The 20,203-nt window shown below is 42.1% G+C and overlaps 1 protein-coding gene across 1 annotated transcript in view; it reads left to right on the plus strand.

Moving 5' to 3' along the window:
- Cenpj (centromere protein J) overlaps positions 1-20,203 on the plus strand; it is a 45,158-nt gene that overhangs the window by 3,074 nt on the left and 21,881 nt on the right. Inside the window, exons 2-7 of the mRNA XM_057786750.1 lie at positions 4,541-5,023; positions 5,696-5,819; positions 13,337-13,612; positions 16,559-16,670; positions 18,203-18,305; positions 18,420-20,046. Coding sequence (XP_057642733.1) covers positions 4,586-5,023; positions 5,696-5,819; positions 13,337-13,612; positions 16,559-16,670; positions 18,203-18,305; positions 18,420-20,046 — 2,680 coding nt within the window. The 5' untranslated portion in view covers positions 4,541-4,585. The remainder of the gene's footprint in view (positions 1-4,540; positions 5,024-5,695; positions 5,820-13,336; positions 13,613-16,558; positions 16,671-18,202; positions 18,306-18,419; positions 20,047-20,203) is intronic.

Consider the following 20,203-nt stretch of genomic DNA (forward strand, 5'->3'; position numbering starts at 1 on the left):
TGTTTTTTTCCCTGTCTATATTTCTTATAATACACATTTCTCTGACTATTATGATTAACAGTATATCTTGGCTAGTTTTTAAAGGTTTTTGTTTTTATTTATGTGTATGTGTGCAAGGGTAATGCATGTATGCCCTATGAATTCAAGTGCTGGCAGGTCAGAAATGGGCATCAGATTCCTTGCAGCTGGAGCTACAGGTGGTTATGGCTGTCTGTCCCATGTGGTAGCAAGGAACTGAACTTGGGTTTTATGGGAGAGCAGGAAGAACTCTTACCCACTGAGCCCTCTTTGCAACCCCTTGTGGTTTTGTTTATTTTTTAAATATTTATTTATTAAGCATACAATGTACTGCTGGCAAGAAAGGCACCAGGTCTCATTATAGATGGTTGTGAGCCACCATGTGGTTGCTGGGAATTGAACTCGGGACCTCTGGAAGAGCAGCCAGTGCTCTTACCCTCTGAACCATCTCTCCAGCCCCCCCCCCCCACCTGCCTTGTGGTTTTTTGAAACAGGGTCTTACTCTGTGGGGCAGCCAGCCTGGAATTCATGATGTAAGCTAGTTTGGTCTGGAACTCATGGTAATCTACTTGCCTGATGGAGGTGGGTCTTGTGTTAATCTGTTGCTTTCATTGGTTAATTAATAAAGAAACTGCCTAGGCCCATTTGATAGGCCAACCCTTAGGTGGGTGGAGCAAACAGAACAGAATGCTGGGAGAAAGAAGCTGAGTCAGGGAGTCGCCATGATTCTCCCACTCCAGACAGACGCAGGTTAAGATCTTTTCTGGTAAGCCAGCTCGTGGCGCTACACAGAATATTAGAAATGGGTTAGATCAATATGTAAGAGCTAGCCAATAAGAGGCTGAAAACAATGGGCCAGGCAGTGATTAAAAGAATACAGTTTCCGTGTAATTATTTTGGGGCATAAGCCGTGCGGGCGGCTGGGTGCCAGAGACACAGCCCCGCCGCTTTTATTACAACACTTGCCTCAGCTTCCTAAGTGCTGGAGTTATAGGTGTGGGCCACTACTACACTTGGCTTGTTTATTTTAGTGTGGGATACTGAATCCAGGTCTCACATGGTAAACAAACATCACAAAGCTACATCTTGAGGCAGGGTCTTATCTGTATACCAGGTTGGCCTGGAACTCCCTCTGCCGTAGTCTCTTCAGTGCTGGTATAACAGGTGTGGGTTACAATACCTGGCTTACTTTCAGTTTATTGCAAATATGATCTTGTGCCAATATAACAGTGGTACATAATGTCTAGAGTCAATATTGCTAGGTCATGGCTTTTGTGCATTTTATACCTTGGATAGAAAACTGCTTTACTTTCAAAATATGTTATATATCAAAGGAATATTTACTGAAAAAAATTTCTGTTTTGTCATATTGAATATTAGCAGTCTTTAGTCTTTGCCAACCCAGTGCTTGGGGGCAAAAAAAAGATATATTGTAGCACGAATTCTAATTGTTCTTAATAATAAAAACCTGGAGTCAGCTATCAGGGATGAAAGCTGAAGGATCAGAGAGGTAGAGCAGCCAGCTCACTAGAGTTCTTACCTCTACCAATGCTCAGACCTGTCCTCAGACTGCCTCCTTAGATGCCTCCTCAGACTGAGTGCAATGAGCTTCTGTCTCCTCCCATTTCACCACCACCTGGCTTTGTTTCTCTTTTAGATTGGAACATTCCCCTGTAACCCAGGGTGGCCTTGAACTAACAGAGATCTGTCTTGCCTCGGTCTCCCTAGTTCTGCGATTAAAGTTGTGTGCCGCCACTGCCTGGCCTCTATGGCTGACTAGTAGCTTACCTCTGCATGCTTTATTTGTTATAGCATAAACAATATATCACCATATTTGTGTGTGTGTATATATGTATGTGTGAGTGATTAAACCTATGCCCAAGGGGCCCTAGGCTCCCAGGCCACCCTTCCCTCTTCCACTCTACCTTCTTACTCTCTCATCTGCCTATGCTGTAATACCTGACTCTCTCTACTCCTTAAGCATCTGCAAAGCCAATGCATCATGGTGAACTGGGGGTGGGTGGGGATGGGAACATGAGGGATCAGGCTGGGGAATGGAGGGGGAGAATACTAAAAGAGATGACTGGAAAAGGGGGCATTTCAGGGTGAGATCGAAACCTAGTGCAAGGGAAACTCCCAGGATCCAAGGATGACCCCAGTAGTAGGGATATGTAGCCTGAACTGGCCTCTCCTGTGGCCAGGCAAGACTTCCAGTGGAGGGACGGGGACACCAACCCAGACACATAATGCACTGGGGTAAAAGTGGCTCAGAGATTGTGGGAATGGCCAACCAATGACTGGTCCAACCTGAGAGCCATGCCACGAGCGTGAACCAACCTCTGACACTGCCTGAATCACTAGGACCCAGAGGTCTAGGATAGAACCAAACATGACTCGGGAAAATAAACAAAATCAATGTAATGATGCCTATGACACACTCTGCTATACTCTGCTATAGATGGGTGCATAGCCTAATCCCAATTGTTATCAGAGAGGCTTCATCCAGCAACTGGTAGAAACAGATGCAGAGACCTACAGCCAAACATTATGTGGAGCTCAGAGAATCCTATGAAAGAGGTGGAGGAAGGATTGTAGGAACCAGAGGGGACAAAGACACTACAAGAAGACCCACAGAATCAACTCACCTGGGCACATAGGGGCTCAAAGAGATAGAACCAACAGCCAGAGAACCTGCATGGGACAGATCTAGGCCCTAGGCCCTCTGCATACAGGAGACAGTTGTGTAGCTTGGTCTTTTTGTGGGACCCCTAACAGTGGGAGCAGGAGCCGTCTCTGACTCTTCACCAGCTTTTGGCACCCTATTCTCCATAGTGGGCTGCCTTGTCCAGCCTTAATATGAAGGCAGGTGCTCAGTCTTACTGCAGCTTGATATGCCATGTTTTGTTGATATCAATGGGAAGCCTGCCCTTTTCTGAATAGAAACAGAGGAGTGGGGGGAGGGCAAAAGAATGTGTGGGGGTGAGGACTGGGAGGAGAGAAGGGAGGGGAACTGTGTTCGGGATGTAAAATAAATAAAATAATTGAGAAAAAAAAAAGGCAACCTAGCAAGTCAGTAAGCAGCACTCCATAACCTCTGTATCAGCTCCTGTCTTCAGGCTCCTGCCCTGTCTTCTCTAAGTGATGGATTTACAAGCTGTAAGGTGAAATAGACCCTTTTCTCCTTCAAGACATGGCGTGTTTTTTTTTTTTAGATTTATTTATTATGAATACAGTGTTTCTGTGTGCATTCATGCCTGCACACCAGAAGATGGCATCATATCTCATTACAGATGGTTGTAAAGCACCATGTAGGGAATTGAACTCAGGACCTCTGGAAGAACAGCCACTGCTCTTAACCTTTGAGCCATTTCTCTAGCCCTGGTCATGGTGTTTATCACAGCAATAGAAGCCTTAAGACCTTGTTAACAGCTGTATGTACCCAGAGCCTAACATAGAACATGAAATTAGAAAATGGTAATGGAGGAAATCAGACATTAAAGGAAAGAGTCTATTTTCTCCGTGTAGCATAGTTCCTCATCAAGTCTGATGATTCATACAGGAAATTCCTATGACTCGAGCCAATGTAATTTTTATTGTATTGAATGAGTACAAATAATACTTTGTTGTACTGAATTTATTTTAAATGGAAAGTTCTGATTTATTTTTAACAATTTTAGCAAACAGATTTACCAAGTTCCTTCTATTTGCATGGAGCTAGGCAGTGGAGGGTGTAGGCTCTTCAGAATCTCCAGTTTGGTAGAGTATGAATGAACATGCTAACAAAATACCATTAATACCGAGATCCATGCTAAATGTCGAGGCTAGGGTCATCTGGAATATAGACAGGACTCCAGTGGCTGAGGAGCTGTGCACATGGGGATGGGGTGCCAAAGCAGGCCTGTGGAGCTGTGGGTGGTGCTTGTGTGATGACTTTTGTTTAGTTCCCCAACTGGGCAAAGAAACAAGTATAGGCTACCTGACATTGGCTGTGCCTTCTTGTTTGTTTGTTTGTTTATTTATTTATAGTAACTGAACAACTTAAAAGTGTCTAAGATCCTATAGTTTTAGGTCAAGTGATCTAGCATGTGTATATCTTAGTAATTAAATGGTTAGAAGTGTCCTGAAGTTTCTGATCTACTCAAATTAGATTTCTGAAGGCAAAACTCAAATCATCCAGTTTATTACTTAGTTGCTTTTTCATTAAAGTCTTTTTATTTTATGCTTACCTATATAGTGTGTGTGTGTTTGCATGTGTTTGTGCATGTTCGTGTATGTGTTGTGCGAGAATGCTGAGCTGGGAGGACACCTTGTAGTTCTTCTCTTCTACCACGTAGGACCTGGGGATTGAACTCATGCCATCAGGCTTGGTGGCAAGTGTCTTTACCACTCAGCCAACTTGTCACTCCCCATTAAAGTCGTCTGCGTATCTAATGTTTGATTTTGAGCTGGGTTGAGGATGTGCTACTTTGGGCAGAGCATTTGTGACAGTTTTTTGAACACTTGTTGGCTTTCCTTCTTACAGGTGTTCTGGATTTCGCAGTGTTTTTAAAAGGGTTATTAGACGGAAATGTTCCTGATGCCAACCTCTTCAGAATTAAACAGTGGGCAGGACTTCCTAACCCAGTGGATGACCAGTCCTTCTCGGGCAGGAGTCATATTAAATCGAGGATTTCCTATTTTGGAAGCAGACGAGAAACAAGCAATTACAAATGTCTCTACCAGCTTCCCTGTGAAAGCGACCCGTTTCTCAAACAGCTTCAGCTTTAGTAGTGAAGAGGATTCATTTCATGAAGAACAGAAGTTGGAGGCTGGAGGACCTTACAAACTACACCCAGAAAGCTCCAAAGCCTGTGCAGTTTTTCCTTTAGTTAAAAAGGAACCAATAGTGTCATGTCAGGATGCTCCTGGATACCAGGAAGATAACAAAAATGACTTTATGTCTGATCTTTCGAGTGAACTCAAAGAAGTGACTAATAAAAACCCGCTTTTTAAAAAACTGGAGCAGGTAGGGTGTGGCCTGAGGTCTCCTTTGTGTTGTTGTAGGCATTGCATTATCGTTATCTTGTTTTCCCTTTACTCTGAACCCTCAAATTCCAGATTTTTGTTTTCTGTCTGATGTGGAACATTAAGATGTGTTTGATACACATATACAAAATGTAGCTGTTAAGATAAATTCATGTTTTTAAATTGCCACTTTGTTTGTTAAACATGAAGTTGGAAATGATTGATTAAATATTAAAAAAATAGGTGATGTCCTGGTGTACCCATCCCCTTCTAAGACTCAAAGGAGTTGTTTTCCCCACTCGTTATTTGAGATACTGATATGGTTTCCTTTAGGAAAAAAATTAGATTTTAGTGGTTTTTTTTTTTTTTTGGTTTTTCGAGACAGGGTTTCTCTGTAGCTTTGGTGCCCATCCCAGAACTAGCTCTTGTGGACCAGGCTGGCCTCGAACTCCCAGAGATCCGCCTGCCTCTGCCTCCCGAGTGCTGGGATTAAAGGCGTGCGCCACCTCTGCCCGGCGATTTTAGTGTTGTTATGGCAGATTTATTTATTTTGGGGGGTCTTTCTTTGAATTTATTTATCAGGGATGATCTGGGAAGGGAGAATGAAGGAATTAAGATAAATAGTAAGGGGTGTCATGAAGTGTAATGCTACTTTGATTTTACATTTAAAAAGCTGAAAGAAATACAGCAAAAGAAGCAGGAACAACTGAAGAGGCAGCAGTTGGAGCAACTGCAGAGGCTCATGGAAGAACAAGAGAAGCTGCTCATCATGGTATCTGGGCAGCACATGCTTCCAGGTATGTTTTACTTATATGTGGCCATCAGTTAATACAATGAGACAAAGTTACACATGCTTCTTACCTTTTTTAATTGCTTGGCAGATTATTTCTACATTGCCTTTCAGAGGTTGGGAACTCCGACTTCTTCAGGGTCTGGTAGATAAATGTGAAGTGACAGTGTAATAATACTGGAATCAGAGAGGTGTTCTAGCATTCGGAGTATATGTGCCATGCTTGAGGGCATTCTCATATATACATGGTGCTGGGGCTGAACCCAGGGCCTCTCACATGCTCACTGAGCTACATCCCCAGCTAGACAGTGGTTTTGGGGGCAGGGGGACCTAGGAGAAGAAAAGCTAAGTTACATGTAGAGTTACTGGTGTCCAGCTCCTGACTGGTGCATGGAAACTTTTCAGGGCTACAATGGTAAAACTGTAGAGCCCATTCTTCCTGATTGAAGAGCTGTGTGTTTCCTGGGGTAGTAGATGGCAGTGGTTTCTCGTGTGCTGAGTCTGTTAACAGGAAGCACCAGGCACTTACCAGAAGAAAACAGCACTGGAATTTGACCTGGAGCAGTAACAAAAACATTCCTCAGTCATGACTGAGGACAAGCAAATTCCATATCGTCAGTGCTTGTTAGTGTGCCTGGTGCAAGTAACAGGGATAGTTTTCACTTTGTCTGTGCCTCCAAAATGCTGAGATGACAGGTCTGTACTACCAAGCTCAGTTATTCAGTGTTGGAGACTGAACCCAGGACTTTGTGCTCGCTAAGCAGGTACTCTACCAATTAGGCTATATCCCCAGTATTTGTGTAAATTTTTAAAAAATAATTTAATATTTTTATTTTATATGCATTGGTGGTTTTCCTGAATGCATGTCTATGTAAGGGTGTTGAATTTCAACTATCTAGAGTTACAAATCGTTGTTAGCTGCCGTGTGGGTCCTGGGGATTGAACTGGGGTCCTCTTGAAGAGCAGTTAGTGCTCTTAACTGCTGAGCCATCTCTCTAGTCCCAGTACTTGTATAAATTCTTATCAGATGTGGTGGTTTGAATAGGTATGCCCCATAGACTCATGTGTTTGAATGTGTGGCCCATAGGGAGTGGCACTATTAAAAGGTGTGGCCTTGTGGGAGGAAGTGTGTCACTGTGGGGATAGGCTTTGAGGTCTCCTATGCTCAAACTACACCCAGTGTGGCATATGGTCTTCTGCTGCCTGCGGATCAAGATGTAGAACTCTCAGCTCCTTCTTCAGCACCGTGTCTGTCTGCATGCTGCCATGCTTCTCACCAGGACAGTAATGAACTAAACCTCTGAAACTATAAGCCAGCCCCAAGTAAATGTTTTTCTTTATATGAGTTGATGTGGTCAGAGCAATAGAAACCATAAGACAGATATTAACATGTCTCACAAATTGAAAGAAGTGATTTGGAGCAGTATGTTTGCTTCTTGGCACTACCCTATAAGAGACATATTTTAGAGGTCCAGGAAGTGCCTGTTTTGTTCAGATACAATACTGGACACTGAGAATACGGAGAAAGAGACATTGGCAATGAGTATGCCAAGTGAGAGTGGTTAAGAGGGCTGCCGTGGGGGGTGGGGGTAAGAAATGTGGATCTGAGCCGGGCGGTGGTGGTGCACGCCTTTAATCCCAGCACTCGGGAGGCAGAGGCAGGCGGATCTCTGTGAGTTCGAGACCAGCCTGGTCTACAAGAGCTAGTTCCAGGACAGGCTCCAAAACCACAGAGAAACCCTGCCTCGAAAAACCAAAAAAAAAAAAAAAAAAAAAAAAATGTGGATCTATCTATCTATCTATCTATCTATCTATCTATCTATCTATCTATCTATCTATCATCACCTACCTACCTACCTACCTATCAATAGATAAAGAGACAGGGACAGGGATGGGGTTTTACTATGTAACCCTGGCTGTCCTGAAACTCCATGTAGACCAGGTTGTCTTCAAACTTGCAGAACTCCCAAGTGTACCACCATACTTAGCTTATCTTAAAATAATTGAATAGTTTATAATTGCTTTGTAGAATCCATAAACAATAAAGGTACACACCTTTAATCCCAGTACTTGGAGGCAGAGACAGGTAGGTCTCTGTGAGTTCAAGGTCAGCCTGGTCTACAAAGTGATTCCAGGCCATGCTCCAAAGCTACAGAGAAAACCTGTCTTGAACCCCTTCCTCTCCCTCCCCCAAAAAGACGATTCAAATAACAGGCTGTGACACATTTTACTGTAAAGTACGGATGAGTGAGTGACAGGAGTGGACTGCAGTTACTAATGTGAGATCTAGCCCTATACAGTTTGGAACACTTAGCTTTGACACAATGGGATTCTGAATTTCTTAATTTAATTTTCAATTTTTAAAAATTTTTATTTTGATACTGGAGGTTAGACCTAGAGCCATGTACCTGCAGAGCACACACTCTATTATTGAGCGACACAGGGATTTGTTTTCAGACTTTGAGGTCTCAAGATCCAAAATCTAGCTCCCTCTCTCCCTGTCTTTTTTGTGGCAAGGTCTACTTTGCTTTCTTGTTGATTTTTCATTAAACAGTTTCATTATGGCATTTCATACATGTATATTCATTGTACTGTGGTCATAGTCTCACTCCCACACTTTTTTTTACAAGAAATTTTTTATGATTTATTTAACTTTATTTTATGTGCACACACATGGTGTGAAGGTGTCAGATCCCCTTGTAAAACTTTAAGACAATTCTGAAGCCATTTCTGACAATTCTGAACCCTCTCAGCCTCCATGCCTCAGTGCTTACCCTCCTTCCCTGGGAACCAAGGACCTAACAGAAATTGGGGCAAGATAACCTTTAAGATGTTGACTCAGTTTCTGAACAATTACCCATATACGTATGTTTTGATTCAGTCCCCTGGGAAACGGGGTCAAAATGACCTCTTACCTCATCTGATCTGGCAACAGCTCTCCAGCCAATTATTGGTAATAGCCAATCATAATAGTCAAAGAACAACCCCCCTTGCTTCTGTGGCCTTCTCCTTTAAAAGTAGCCTGTACCAGCTATTTGAGGTCTCTCGGCTTCCCGAATACTGAGGGACCCTGTCATGACAGAATTAATAAAATCCTCATGCTTTTGCATCAGCTATGGTGTGAGAGGTGGTCTCTGGGGGCGACTCCTCCTCAGTGTTTGGACTCTAGGGTCCAGCACCCTGGAACTGGATTTGCAGACAGTTGTGAGCTGCCATGTAGGTGCTGGGAATTGAATCCGGGTCCTCTGGAACAGCAGTCAGTGCTCTTAACTGCCGAGCCCCCTCTCCAGCCCTCTCTCCTGTACTCTTAAATTACTGAAGATACGGGCTGGAGAGATGGCTCAGTGGTTAAGAGCATTGCCTGCTCTTCCAAAGGTCCTGAGTTCAATTCCCAGCAACCACATGGTGGCTCACTCACAACCATCTGTAAAGAGGTCTGGTGCCCTCTTCTGGCCTGCAGACATGCACACAGACAGAATATTGTATACATAATAAATAAATAAATATTTAAAAAAATTACTGAAGATACTAAAAATTACTTTGTTGTAAAGAATGTATTTATGGTAAATTATGATGTTAGTCAGCCCTCCATTGCTGTGAGTGGTACCTGGGGTAAACAGGCAGACAGAACAACTGTTTACTTTGGTTCATTTTCTGAGGTTTCAGCCCATGTTGCTTGATCTGCTGCTGTGGGCCAGTGGCAGCTTCATTTGCTGTGGTGGGAGTAGGTGATGGAAGAGCTGCTTGCTTCATGATGTGGAGGGGTGGTGTCCCCTTCAAGGGGACCCCTAATAACCTAATTTATGCCCACTAGGCTCCAGCTCCTAAAAGTCATGTTCCAGTAGAGTCACCAGTCAGGGACCAGACTTTTAGTTTGTGTGTCTTTGTAGGGGCTGTATTCTGGAAATCAGTGTGGAGGTTCCTCAAAAAGTTGAGAATCAATCTACCATAAGATCTAGCTATCCCATTTTTGGGCATCTTCCCAAAAGATTCTACATCTTTTTTTTTTTTTTTTTAAATTATGATTGATTTTTATTGAGCTCTACATCTTTCTCTGCTCCCTTCCCTGCCTCTCCCCTCCCCTTCAACCCTCTCCCATGCTCCCAATTTACTGAGGCGATCTTGTCTTTTTCTACTTCCCACGTAGATTAGATCTATGGAAGTCTCTCTTAGGGTCCTTATTGTTGTCTAGGTTCTCTGGGGTTGTGATTTGTGGGATGGTTTTCTTTGCTTTATGTTTAAAAACCACTTATGAGTGAGTACATGTGATAATTGTCTTTCTGGGTTTGGGTTACCTCACTCAAAATAATGTTTTCTAGCTCCATTCATTTTCCTACAGAATTCAAGATGTCATTTTTTTCTGCTGTGTAGTACTCCATTGTGTAAATGTACCACATTTTCCTTATCCATTCTTTGGTCGAGGGGCATTTAGGTTGTTTCCAGGTTCTGCTATGACAAACAATGCTGCTATGAACAGAGTTGAGCACATGTCCTTGTGGTACTCTACATCTTTTTTAAATGAAAAGAAGTCAGCTGATTCTCATTTACTTCTACATCGGGTCTCTCGAATGATACTGTTTTAGTAAAGTATTTGAAAAAAAAAGTCCAACTTTTATGTGGCTACGTTATTAGGGGAAAAGGGTACTTTAATGTCTTTTTGAGATAATTGTGAAGGAAATGTTTTTTTTTTAGTAGTTGTTTCCTGCATGGAATTTAAAACTATATCAATGAACTTTCTTCATTTTAAAGAAATTGACTATCTAGACATTTTGAATAGATTGTTTTTAATATATGATTTAATGTGTTGCTTATCCAGAAAATAATGATTTATTGAATTACATAGGTCTTCAGAATATTGACAGATAGCACACAGTACAAAAAGTGCCTGTAGCCAGGCAGTGGTGGCTCACGCCTTTAATTCCAGCCTTTGGGAGGCAGAGGCATAGGCAGGTGGATCTCTGTGAGTTCAAGGCCAGTCTGGTCTACAAAGTGAGTTCTAGGATAGTGAGATACTATCTCAAAACAACAACAGCAACAAAGATTACATGTGTTAATATGACCACACACTCAATCTTAAAAGTCTTGAAGTACTGTAAAGCTTCCAGTTTCACTGTGAAAAGAAAAGAAAAAAAAAAAAACAAAAACAAAACAGATTCACTGTGGCAGCCATTTTCCAGAATTACAAGTTTTACTTGAAAGGCCAAATTATGTCTTTAGCAACAAATACCATGAGCTGCTTTCTTTGAAGTCACAGCCTTCTTTTTGAGAAAATGTCTGCCAAAATAATTCAAGTTTGAATAATCGTGGTTTGTCTGCCATTTATTCTTGTAAATCAGAATGATGTTCTCTGAGTAAGGCGGGTTTGCATTCAGTTGCACAGCCCCGTTTTGCTTTGCAGTAGGCATGACTTATGAATTTGTTCAAACCTTTGTTCAACGTTTGAAATTTAATACGATTAACTTTTTATATTATTTGAGGATATTCCTTTATTTACTTAACTATTTATTTTTGAGACAGGCTGTCATTCTACAACCCCCAGCTGGCCTGGAACTTATTATGATGACCAGGCCTTAAATTTATTATTATTTGAGAATTTTATGCACACATACACACACAATGTATTTTGACATCTACTCTCACACTCCACCTAACTATACCTGACACATCCTTCATGGCTCAATTAGTATTTCTTATATATGCAAGAGTATGGGGCCAGCTAGGGGCCACAAGCCTGGAGAAAACCCATTCTCCTGTGTGGTGGCCCATGTCTTTTAATCCTAGCACTCAGCAGGCAGAGGCAGGCAGTTTTCTGAGTTCAAGGCCAGCCTGGTCTACTACAAAGTGAGTTCCAGGACAGCTAAGGCTTTTAAACAGAAAAACTGTTTCTAAAAAAAAAAAAAAAAAAAAAAAAAAGAAAGAAAGAAAGAAAAGAAAATTGACTGATCTTTTTCCAGTAGCCGTTTAGCAAAACAACAGTAGTAGGATTATTTCCTAGGGCCTATAACCTCCCAGCCATGATCTTTTGACCAGGTTTACAGTATTATTAGAATCAGTTCCCTGCTGTGGAGCAGGCTGGAAATGCATTAAGAAACAACTAGTCCCTCACAGTCATTCTGCTATGGCAGCAGCGGTCACATTTTGCCTGGCAGTTCAGTATTTAGCATGGGGACCCAGCTCTGGGTAGGGCAAGTGATGACTTTGCTCCCTCAGCATCCTGCGTAGCATCTTTGGGCACCAAGGAGCTTGGCTGCAGCATTTCTGAGTAAAATGTTACTTGTAAACTGTGATGCCCAGAGGTAGTAAACACTGTGCTAACACAACACTGCTGTCCTTCTTTGAACTAAGAGTCCGACAGTTTTCTAGTTTGCCATTGCTTTACCAATAGATAATTTATGAAAATAGTTTTCACTTGGTAGTTTCCTCAGAGGGTCTTGAAGATTTTTTTGGGATATATAGATCATACTTTGAAAATGGCTACCTGGGATATTTTATCAAAGAACTTTTTAGATTCAGACATTTAGATGTCTGCCACTCAAAAATATTTAGATGCTGGGGTGTGTGGGGGGAGGGATAATGAGAAGCTGAAGCTGAATTCCTATGGGGTACTGACTTTCTCATTTTAGATGTGGGCTGGAGATGAAGTGGATGCATAATAGGCAGCAGTGATTACTTTGTTTTTTGAGACAGGGATATATTCCTGGATGACCTTAAACTCCATATATAGCTGAGGATGACTTTGAATTTCTGATCCTTCTGTCTCATCTTGTGTGCTGGGTTATAGGAATGCACCAACATGTCTGGTTTTATACCGTGCTGGGGATCAAACACAGACTCAATTCATGCTAGGCAAGCACTCTGCCAACTGAGCTGCATCCCAGCAGCAGTGACTTTTATTAAACCCTTCTCCATGCGTCTTTATCCCAGGTTTAGGTGAACAGGGCAAGCAGCAGGCTTTCAGGGGCTGGTAGAGCAGAGAGAGCATGTGGTATGCCTTCCATCCTCTGAGGAGTGATGTCTAGAGGCATACGTCTGGCTGAGACTTAAACAAAATCGACAAAAGTAACATACATTTAGAAACTACAAAGTAGGTTAGTAATTTCTTTACCCAACAATACCAAAATTTTAGGGTTGATTTGAAGGAGGTGATTAGTCACCTCATAGCAACTGATGCAGCCCCGATCGTTTGTACCACTGCACTGTTTTGCTCCTGTGCCTGCCTGTCCCTGGACAGAGTTGACAGCTGCCATGGTGTCTTCACAGATGGCATGGGGTAGTTAGTGCCTTCCGAGTCAGGAGTACTGCAGCTGTGCCATCTTCACTCTGTAGAAAATCTAGTAAAAATACCCTCTTACCTTCAAGTATGTTTACCTTGAGTAGAAATTTGGTAGTTTTGTTAAATAATGTACTAATGAGGAGAAAATACTTTCATTATTTTGGAAACTATTTTGTGGGGTGAGGGATCACTCCTGTGTAAAAGTCAAAGTCTTGTAGGATGTCTCAGCCGTCATTGTTTCCATCTGTAAGGTACGCTGCTACCTGATGACCAGAGCCAGACGCACAGAACTCCAGGAAGTTTAGCCACTCCCCTTCTGCCATCAGAAAGCTACAGAAATCCAGCTCAAGAAAACCCGCATGCTTCCAACATTTTACCTGATGAACAAAGCAATTTCTGTAGAGCTACTCATCAAGATTCTGTTTTAACTTTAAAAAATGCTTCTGATTTGTTTTATGAATCACAATATCCAGAAACACATGTGAAAAGAAAGGATTTAAAGGAAGAAAACCATAATCATCCTTCAGGTGAGTCACAACTGTTATCAAGTTGTCCTATGACAAAGGGTCATCTATTCTGTATCTTTCTTCCATCCTCTGTCACTTTAATTGTAAGGTCCCACTTTTTAATTGTCATGGCCACTGACCCTGAGCTGGGCCAGACTTTGACATTTTAAGAACAGCTGTGATATCCATGCCTGCTCCATATGTCACAGGTAGCATGGGGTCTTCAAAGAGGGAGGCAGTGAGTTCTGCATGGATTATATTTTGGAGAGCTTAGAAAGAGTTTGGGGTTGATTAAAAACTCCTTGTGAAAGCTTTGGTAGGTGAGAACTGATGACCTGCAGGTCAGCTGTGACATGTGAGAAGCAGGTTTGTGATGGGCACTGCTCCTCACAGTACTTAGGTTGTCTCGCTGTACTTCTGTGTTCCCAGCAGCGAGACACATTCCTGCCAGAGAACTGGACTTACTCTTCAGTGGTAACAAAGTCCTGGAGCTCATTTGGCTTTTCTGATGAATTTTCTCTACCTTCTGTCTTCTGTGTGTGTATGTGTGTGTACGTGAGAGGCAGACAGAGACAGAGAGACAGAGATGGGGGAGGAGGGCAGGCAGGCTGAGAATAGCTTTACGCATCCTAGGTAAGTACATTATACTATACTCCCCTAGCTAATCTCTTTTTTCTTTTCCCTTTTACTCTACGTGCATGTATGTATGCATGCATCTGTGTGTGCATTTGCATACAGAGGCCCAAGGGTGATTTTGGGAATCATTGTCAATCACTCTTCCATCTTAATCATGATGGCAGAGTCTCAGTCAAACTCAGATTCTCCAGTATGGCCAGTTCTACTCTGGAGAACACCTGTCTTTGCCTTTGGAGGCTGGAATTATTAGGCATGTCACCATGCCCACGCAGCACGTAGGGGGGCTCTGGAGAGCCAGACTCCAGTCCTCATGCTAGCATGGCCAGAGGGTTCTTTTGTTTTGTTTTGATTTTGGGGATAGTATTTCTCTATGTAGCCCTGGCTGTCCTGGAATTTGCTTTGTTAGACCAGGCTGGCCTCAGACTCAGAGAGATCCACTGGCCTCTGCCTCCTGAGTGCTGGGATTAAAGGTGTGTGTCACACCCATTTCCTCAGTCAAGCAATAAAAAAAAGTAACAACCATGCTTCTTGTCCCATTGGTGTAGGAGGTCCTTCTGTATTTGTGTTGCTTTCATTGGTTGAATAAAAAAACTGCCTTGGCCTTTTGATAGGGCAGGAACTGTTGGACTCCAGCGTCCAAACACCGAGGAAGAGTCGCCCCCAGAGACGCATCTCACACACCACAGCCGATGCAAAAGCATGAGGATTTGATTAATTCTGTCATGACAGGGTCCCCCAGCATTTGGGAAGCCGAGGGACCCCGAATAGATGGCACAGGCTACTTTTAAAGGGGCCACAGAAGCAAAGGGGGTTGTTCTTTGGCTATTTTGATTGGCTTATTCGAAAGGGCTATTACCAATAATTGACTGGAGAGCTGTTGCCAGATCAGGTGAGGTAAGAGGTCATTTTGACCCCATTTCCCAGGGGACTAAACCAAAACATACGTGTATGGGTAATTGTTGAGGAACTGAGTACGTGCAAGTGTAGCTGTTAGGTCCTTGGTTCCCAGGGGAGGAGGGAAGCACTATGGCACAGAGGCTGAGAGGATTCAGAATTGTCAAAAATGGCTTCAGGATTGTCTTAAAGTCTTACAGAACTTAGATAGGCAGGGATGACAGAACAGAATTCTGGGAGGAAGAAAGCAGAGACAGGCAGATGCCATGGTTTTCTTGCCCAAGACGGATGCTGGTTAGACTCATGCCTGTAAGCCACAGTCAAGTGGTGATACACATTAATGGAGATGGGTTAAACTAGTATGTGAGAGTTAGCCAATAAGAGGCTAGAGATAATGGGGCAGGCAGTGTTTAAATGAATACAATTTCTGTGTGGTTATTTCGGGGGTTTAGCTAGCTGGGTGGCAGGACACAGCCCGCTTCTCCTTACAATATCCCATTTTCTTTTTTTCTTTTTTTTTACATTTTTGCAATTATAAATATTATATAATACTTTTTTTTCTATTCGCCATGGAAAAATTTGGTATGTTCTGTAATTATCATTATTAGAATAACTATCGAATAATATATCTATTTAATATATTTTGTGGAGATAGTTATTTTCAACATTTCAAAAATTTAATGTGTTTTTATGATTTTTTTGGTAATTTATGTTATAGAAGAACACAGCATAATAAAAAGTTTCTCTATGTAGCATTTAGAATTAATTCCCTTTATGCCTAATACTTTCTTTCCTAACCTAGAGTTACTCATTGAAATGGAAAATTAAATGCCCTTTCCTTCTGTTTTTTTGTTTTGTTTTTTGTTTTTTTGAGACAGGATTTTTCTGTAACCTGGGCTGTCTTAGAACTAACTCTGTAAGCCAGGCTGGCCTTGAACTCAGAGATCTTCTGCCTCTGTCTCCCAAGTGCTGGATTTAAAGGTGTGCCACTACCACCCAGTAAACATCCCTACTTTTTAAGACACAACTTCTTGAAGAATGTTAGGTATCTTAATTGTTTTATATTTTTTCTTTATCTTATTTTAAAAAAAAAACCTTGAATTTTCTAAAACTTTTGGAATACATTTTTTTCTTTTGTTTTTTGAGATAGGGTCTTGCTATATAACCTGGCTGACTTGAGTTTATGGCAGTCCTCCTGTCTCTGCCTCTCAGGTGCTGGGATTACAGGTGTATGTCAACCCACTTGGCTGTATTCTTCTTTTATAAATGCTGTCTTTTGTTTTTGTTCTGCTGGGGATCAAACTTAGGTATACAGGCAAGTGTTCTACACTGAGCTAAATCCAAGGCCCTAGTATTATGTAGTACCTTGTGATTGTCTGATGTCTAAAACTTTATTCTGCATTTTTTGAACTAAATTGTTCCTAATTTTTATTCTAGGAGAAGGTGTTTTGCCATGCTGGGAAAAGAGGATGGGGAAGAGTGAGGAAGGAAAGGGTGTGAACTTAGGAAAAAGTGGAGATTCCTCAGAAGTGGTTAATGTTGAAGAAAGGTATGACTCATACTCAAAGTAATAAGAAGTGAAGCCACTTGGTATTTTTTCATTATTGAGCACTATGTTCAAAAGATCTATGCTTCTCTTATTTTCACTTGAATATGCGTCCATGAACAAAGTTGATGATATAAGCTGTTGCATCTGTCAATCAAGAGACCCTGGTTGGGAAATAGGACAGTTCAAGTCGCCATGTACTGGACGAACTTAAAAACAAACAAACCCTTCTGCTGGGCATTATGGCTCAAAGCCTATAATCTTAGGCACTGAGGCTACACAGCAAAATCTGAAGACAGCTAGGAATATACAGTGTGACCTTGACTGCCCCCTCCCATTAAAAAAAAATATATCTTAAATGCAGTTGTGGAGAAAAGGAAAACCAGATGTTGAAATTTCACATTTGGTGTAGTTATAAATTAAAATTGTATAATTAGTTTAAGTTAGAGAACAAAAACATTATTCAAATAAAAGTATTTTTTAAATAGGCCCTTTAAAAAATACCTTTAAATTTCTAATATATATTATAGACCAAATAACTTTTGATTATGGCACTACTTACAATATTAAGGACCTTTCTTAATTTAAAAAATATACCTAATATATTAGTTATTTTATATTGTATATATAAAATGCTTAAGGTTAAATAGTGAATATGGTATTTTATACAGCGAATGTTTGCGGTCAGTGGATGGAGTTCAGAGGGGTTCTTTAGTCCCCCAAGTCCTGTTCAAAGTTACGCATTTCTGTAATTTGGGGTTTAGAGAAGGTTGTAGATTTCATTAGATTTCAAAGACAAGGTAAATAGAAGTCTTTTGTGTATTTTGCTTAAATTTTATTTTCTTTATACTCTGTGTGTGTGTGTGCGCGTGCGCGTGCTTGCGAGGACATGGGCAGGCACATGTCTGCCACAGTACATGTGTGGAGGATAAGGTTTGGGAGTCAGTTTTCTACTTCCACTGTAGATTCTGGGGATCGAACTTGGGTCATAGGACTTGCTCAGCAGGCACTTCTACCTGTTGCCATCTTGCCAACCCTGTTTTGTTTTGGGACAGAGTCTCACTGTGCAGCTCTGACTGGCCCTAAATTTGCTGAGATGACAGGTATGTACCACTATGTACATCTTAAAAGGAAGTCCTTGATGTGCTTAAAAAGCTAGTCTTACAGACCAGACAGTGGTGCACACACCTTTAATCCCAGAAGCTGCACTAGTTTGCCATAGAAACCAGGCGGTGAAAAAAAAAAAAAAAAAAAAAAAAAAAAGAAACCAGGCGGTGGTGGTACACACCTTTAATCCCAGTCCTAGAGAGGAATATAAAACGGGAGGAGACAGCTCTCACACACACAGCCTCATTCTGAGATTCCTGGAGGCAGGATGACCATTTCAGACAAAGATAGAGGTAAGAAGTGGCTGGCTGCTTTGCTTTTCTGACTTTCGGGTTGCACCAATATCTGTCTCTGTGTTTGTATCGTGCTACAGAGTATAAACTGCTCCTATTGTAAGCTGAGTGTCATGCCATTTGTCTTATGACCAGGCCCATCAAAGCTGCCATTAGAGAACAGAAACAGACTTTCGAGGACTACTTAGAAGAGCAGATTCGACTGGAGGAGCAAGAACTGAAACGGAAGCAGCTGCAGGTGAGTAGTGCTGTTTCCATGAAGTGGTGGTGGTTCTCCAGCGGCGACTGGCTCTGGGAATGACTGAGATCACTCGTGTACGCACATTCATTGGATTTTGTCTTTTTACTTTAGGAAGTGGAAGGACCATTGCTAACGAAAGCAAAACCCAAGCAACCATTTTTAAAACGAGGAGAAGGTTTAGCTAGGTTTACTAATGCTAAATCTAAGTTTCAAAAAGGAAAAGAGAGTAAACCAGTGAATAGCCAGAGCCCACCTGAGGACCAGTCAGTATGTAAAGTAGATAGACAACACTTGTCGAGGAAAACTGCTCTTATAAATAAAGACCTGTGTGCAGAGACTCCCACTGTTAAAAAGGACAGTAAAGCCAGAACCAAGGCTGGTTCTGCCCCACTCAGTCAGAAATCCAAAGTGACCAAGATCAATATGAGGGAAAGTCTCTCTCCACCAGGACTGAAAGTACAGATGGGGAAGAAATGTGATGGACAACTTAGACACCAGATCAAATTAGAAAGAAATGTACAAGCTAATAATAAGGAAAATGTACCCACATGTATAAAGTCCTGTGATGCTGGCTGTAAGATGTGGGACCAGACACAGGGGAGAGAGAGGCTTCCTCTTTCCACAGGGCCAGTTGACGGTGTGACTTCTAAGAGCCTGAGAAGTGAGACAGGGAAAGACACAGAATCGTCCCTCGACATTTCTCTTCAGAAAAAGTTAGAGAATTGGGAACGAGAAAAAGAAAAGGAAAACCTGGAATTAGATGAATTTTTATTTTTGGAACGGGCTGCTGATGAAATATCATTTTCTAGTAATTCCTCATTTGTATTGAAAATCTTAGAAAGGGATCAACAGATGTACAGAGGTCACAGGATGTCTTCTACTCCTGTCAAAGCTGTGCGGCAGGAGAAGGCGCATCAGATGGATCCCAGTGGGCAGAGGCACCACAGTGAGTTTCCCCACCATGATGTCGCCTGTGAGAGGAGGAGTGCGGCCATGCTCCTGCCACTGGAGCCAGGGTCCTCAGCTGATGGCTCGAGGGAACCATCCTGGGAAGTTAGTAAGAAAGCCTTCCAAACCAGCCCTTGTGGAAGTCAGCGTTGCTGGGGTGCAAGTGACGACGATGCTGCCAACAGTGAGAGCAGCACCGACTCTGAGGAGCAGCCTGATGTTACCATAAAACCGTCCCCTGAGGCTGGGGACAGGGTCTTCAGCAACAAAGAGGACAGCCCACAAGTCTGCAGTGCTAAAGGACCTTTTAGGGACACTGGGACTCAAGAAGATAAATGGAGAGATGCTGATCTGGACCTGTCTGAGAAAGAGTATAGCAGTGATGAGTCTGTCATAGTCGAAAGCCTGAAAAATAAAGTATCTGAGCCATCAAGATTCCCTTCATCTCAAGATGTGAGTAAAATTGACTTTGATGATGAAAGATCTTGGACAGACCTTGAGGAGAACTCATGTAAACATAATGTTATTCTCAGAGATGAAGCCATATATGATACACCCCAGACACAGTACCCCAGTAAGAGTGAAGTATGTGTTCTGGACAAAACAATCAAAAGGAAGGTTGCACCAGTCAAGAAGGGAGAGGACTTCAGCAAGTCTGACAGGAGCAGAAGCCCCCCTCCTCCATCTGACTTGATGGTGAAATTCTTCCCTTCTCTGAAACCAAAGCCCAAAATAGATTCACACTTGGAAAATGAACCCAAGTTAAACATGAGTCAAGACCAACCACCAGGTAAGTCAAGGCATGAGAAAATGTTACAGGCACAGGCCATTGCACTGTAGTTTGTCTTTTTATGTTCATCTCATTTTCATGCAGCTTATCTTTGGCACAGTCAAGTTGCCAATACTACTACCCTTGTCCTTTGGGGCCATAAAGGGTTATTTAAATG

This window comes from Chionomys nivalis, chromosome 12 (assembly GCF_950005125.1).
Source record: "Chionomys nivalis chromosome 12, mChiNiv1.1, whole genome shotgun sequence".
Lineage (NCBI taxonomy): Eukaryota > Metazoa > Chordata > Mammalia > Rodentia > Cricetidae > Chionomys > Chionomys nivalis.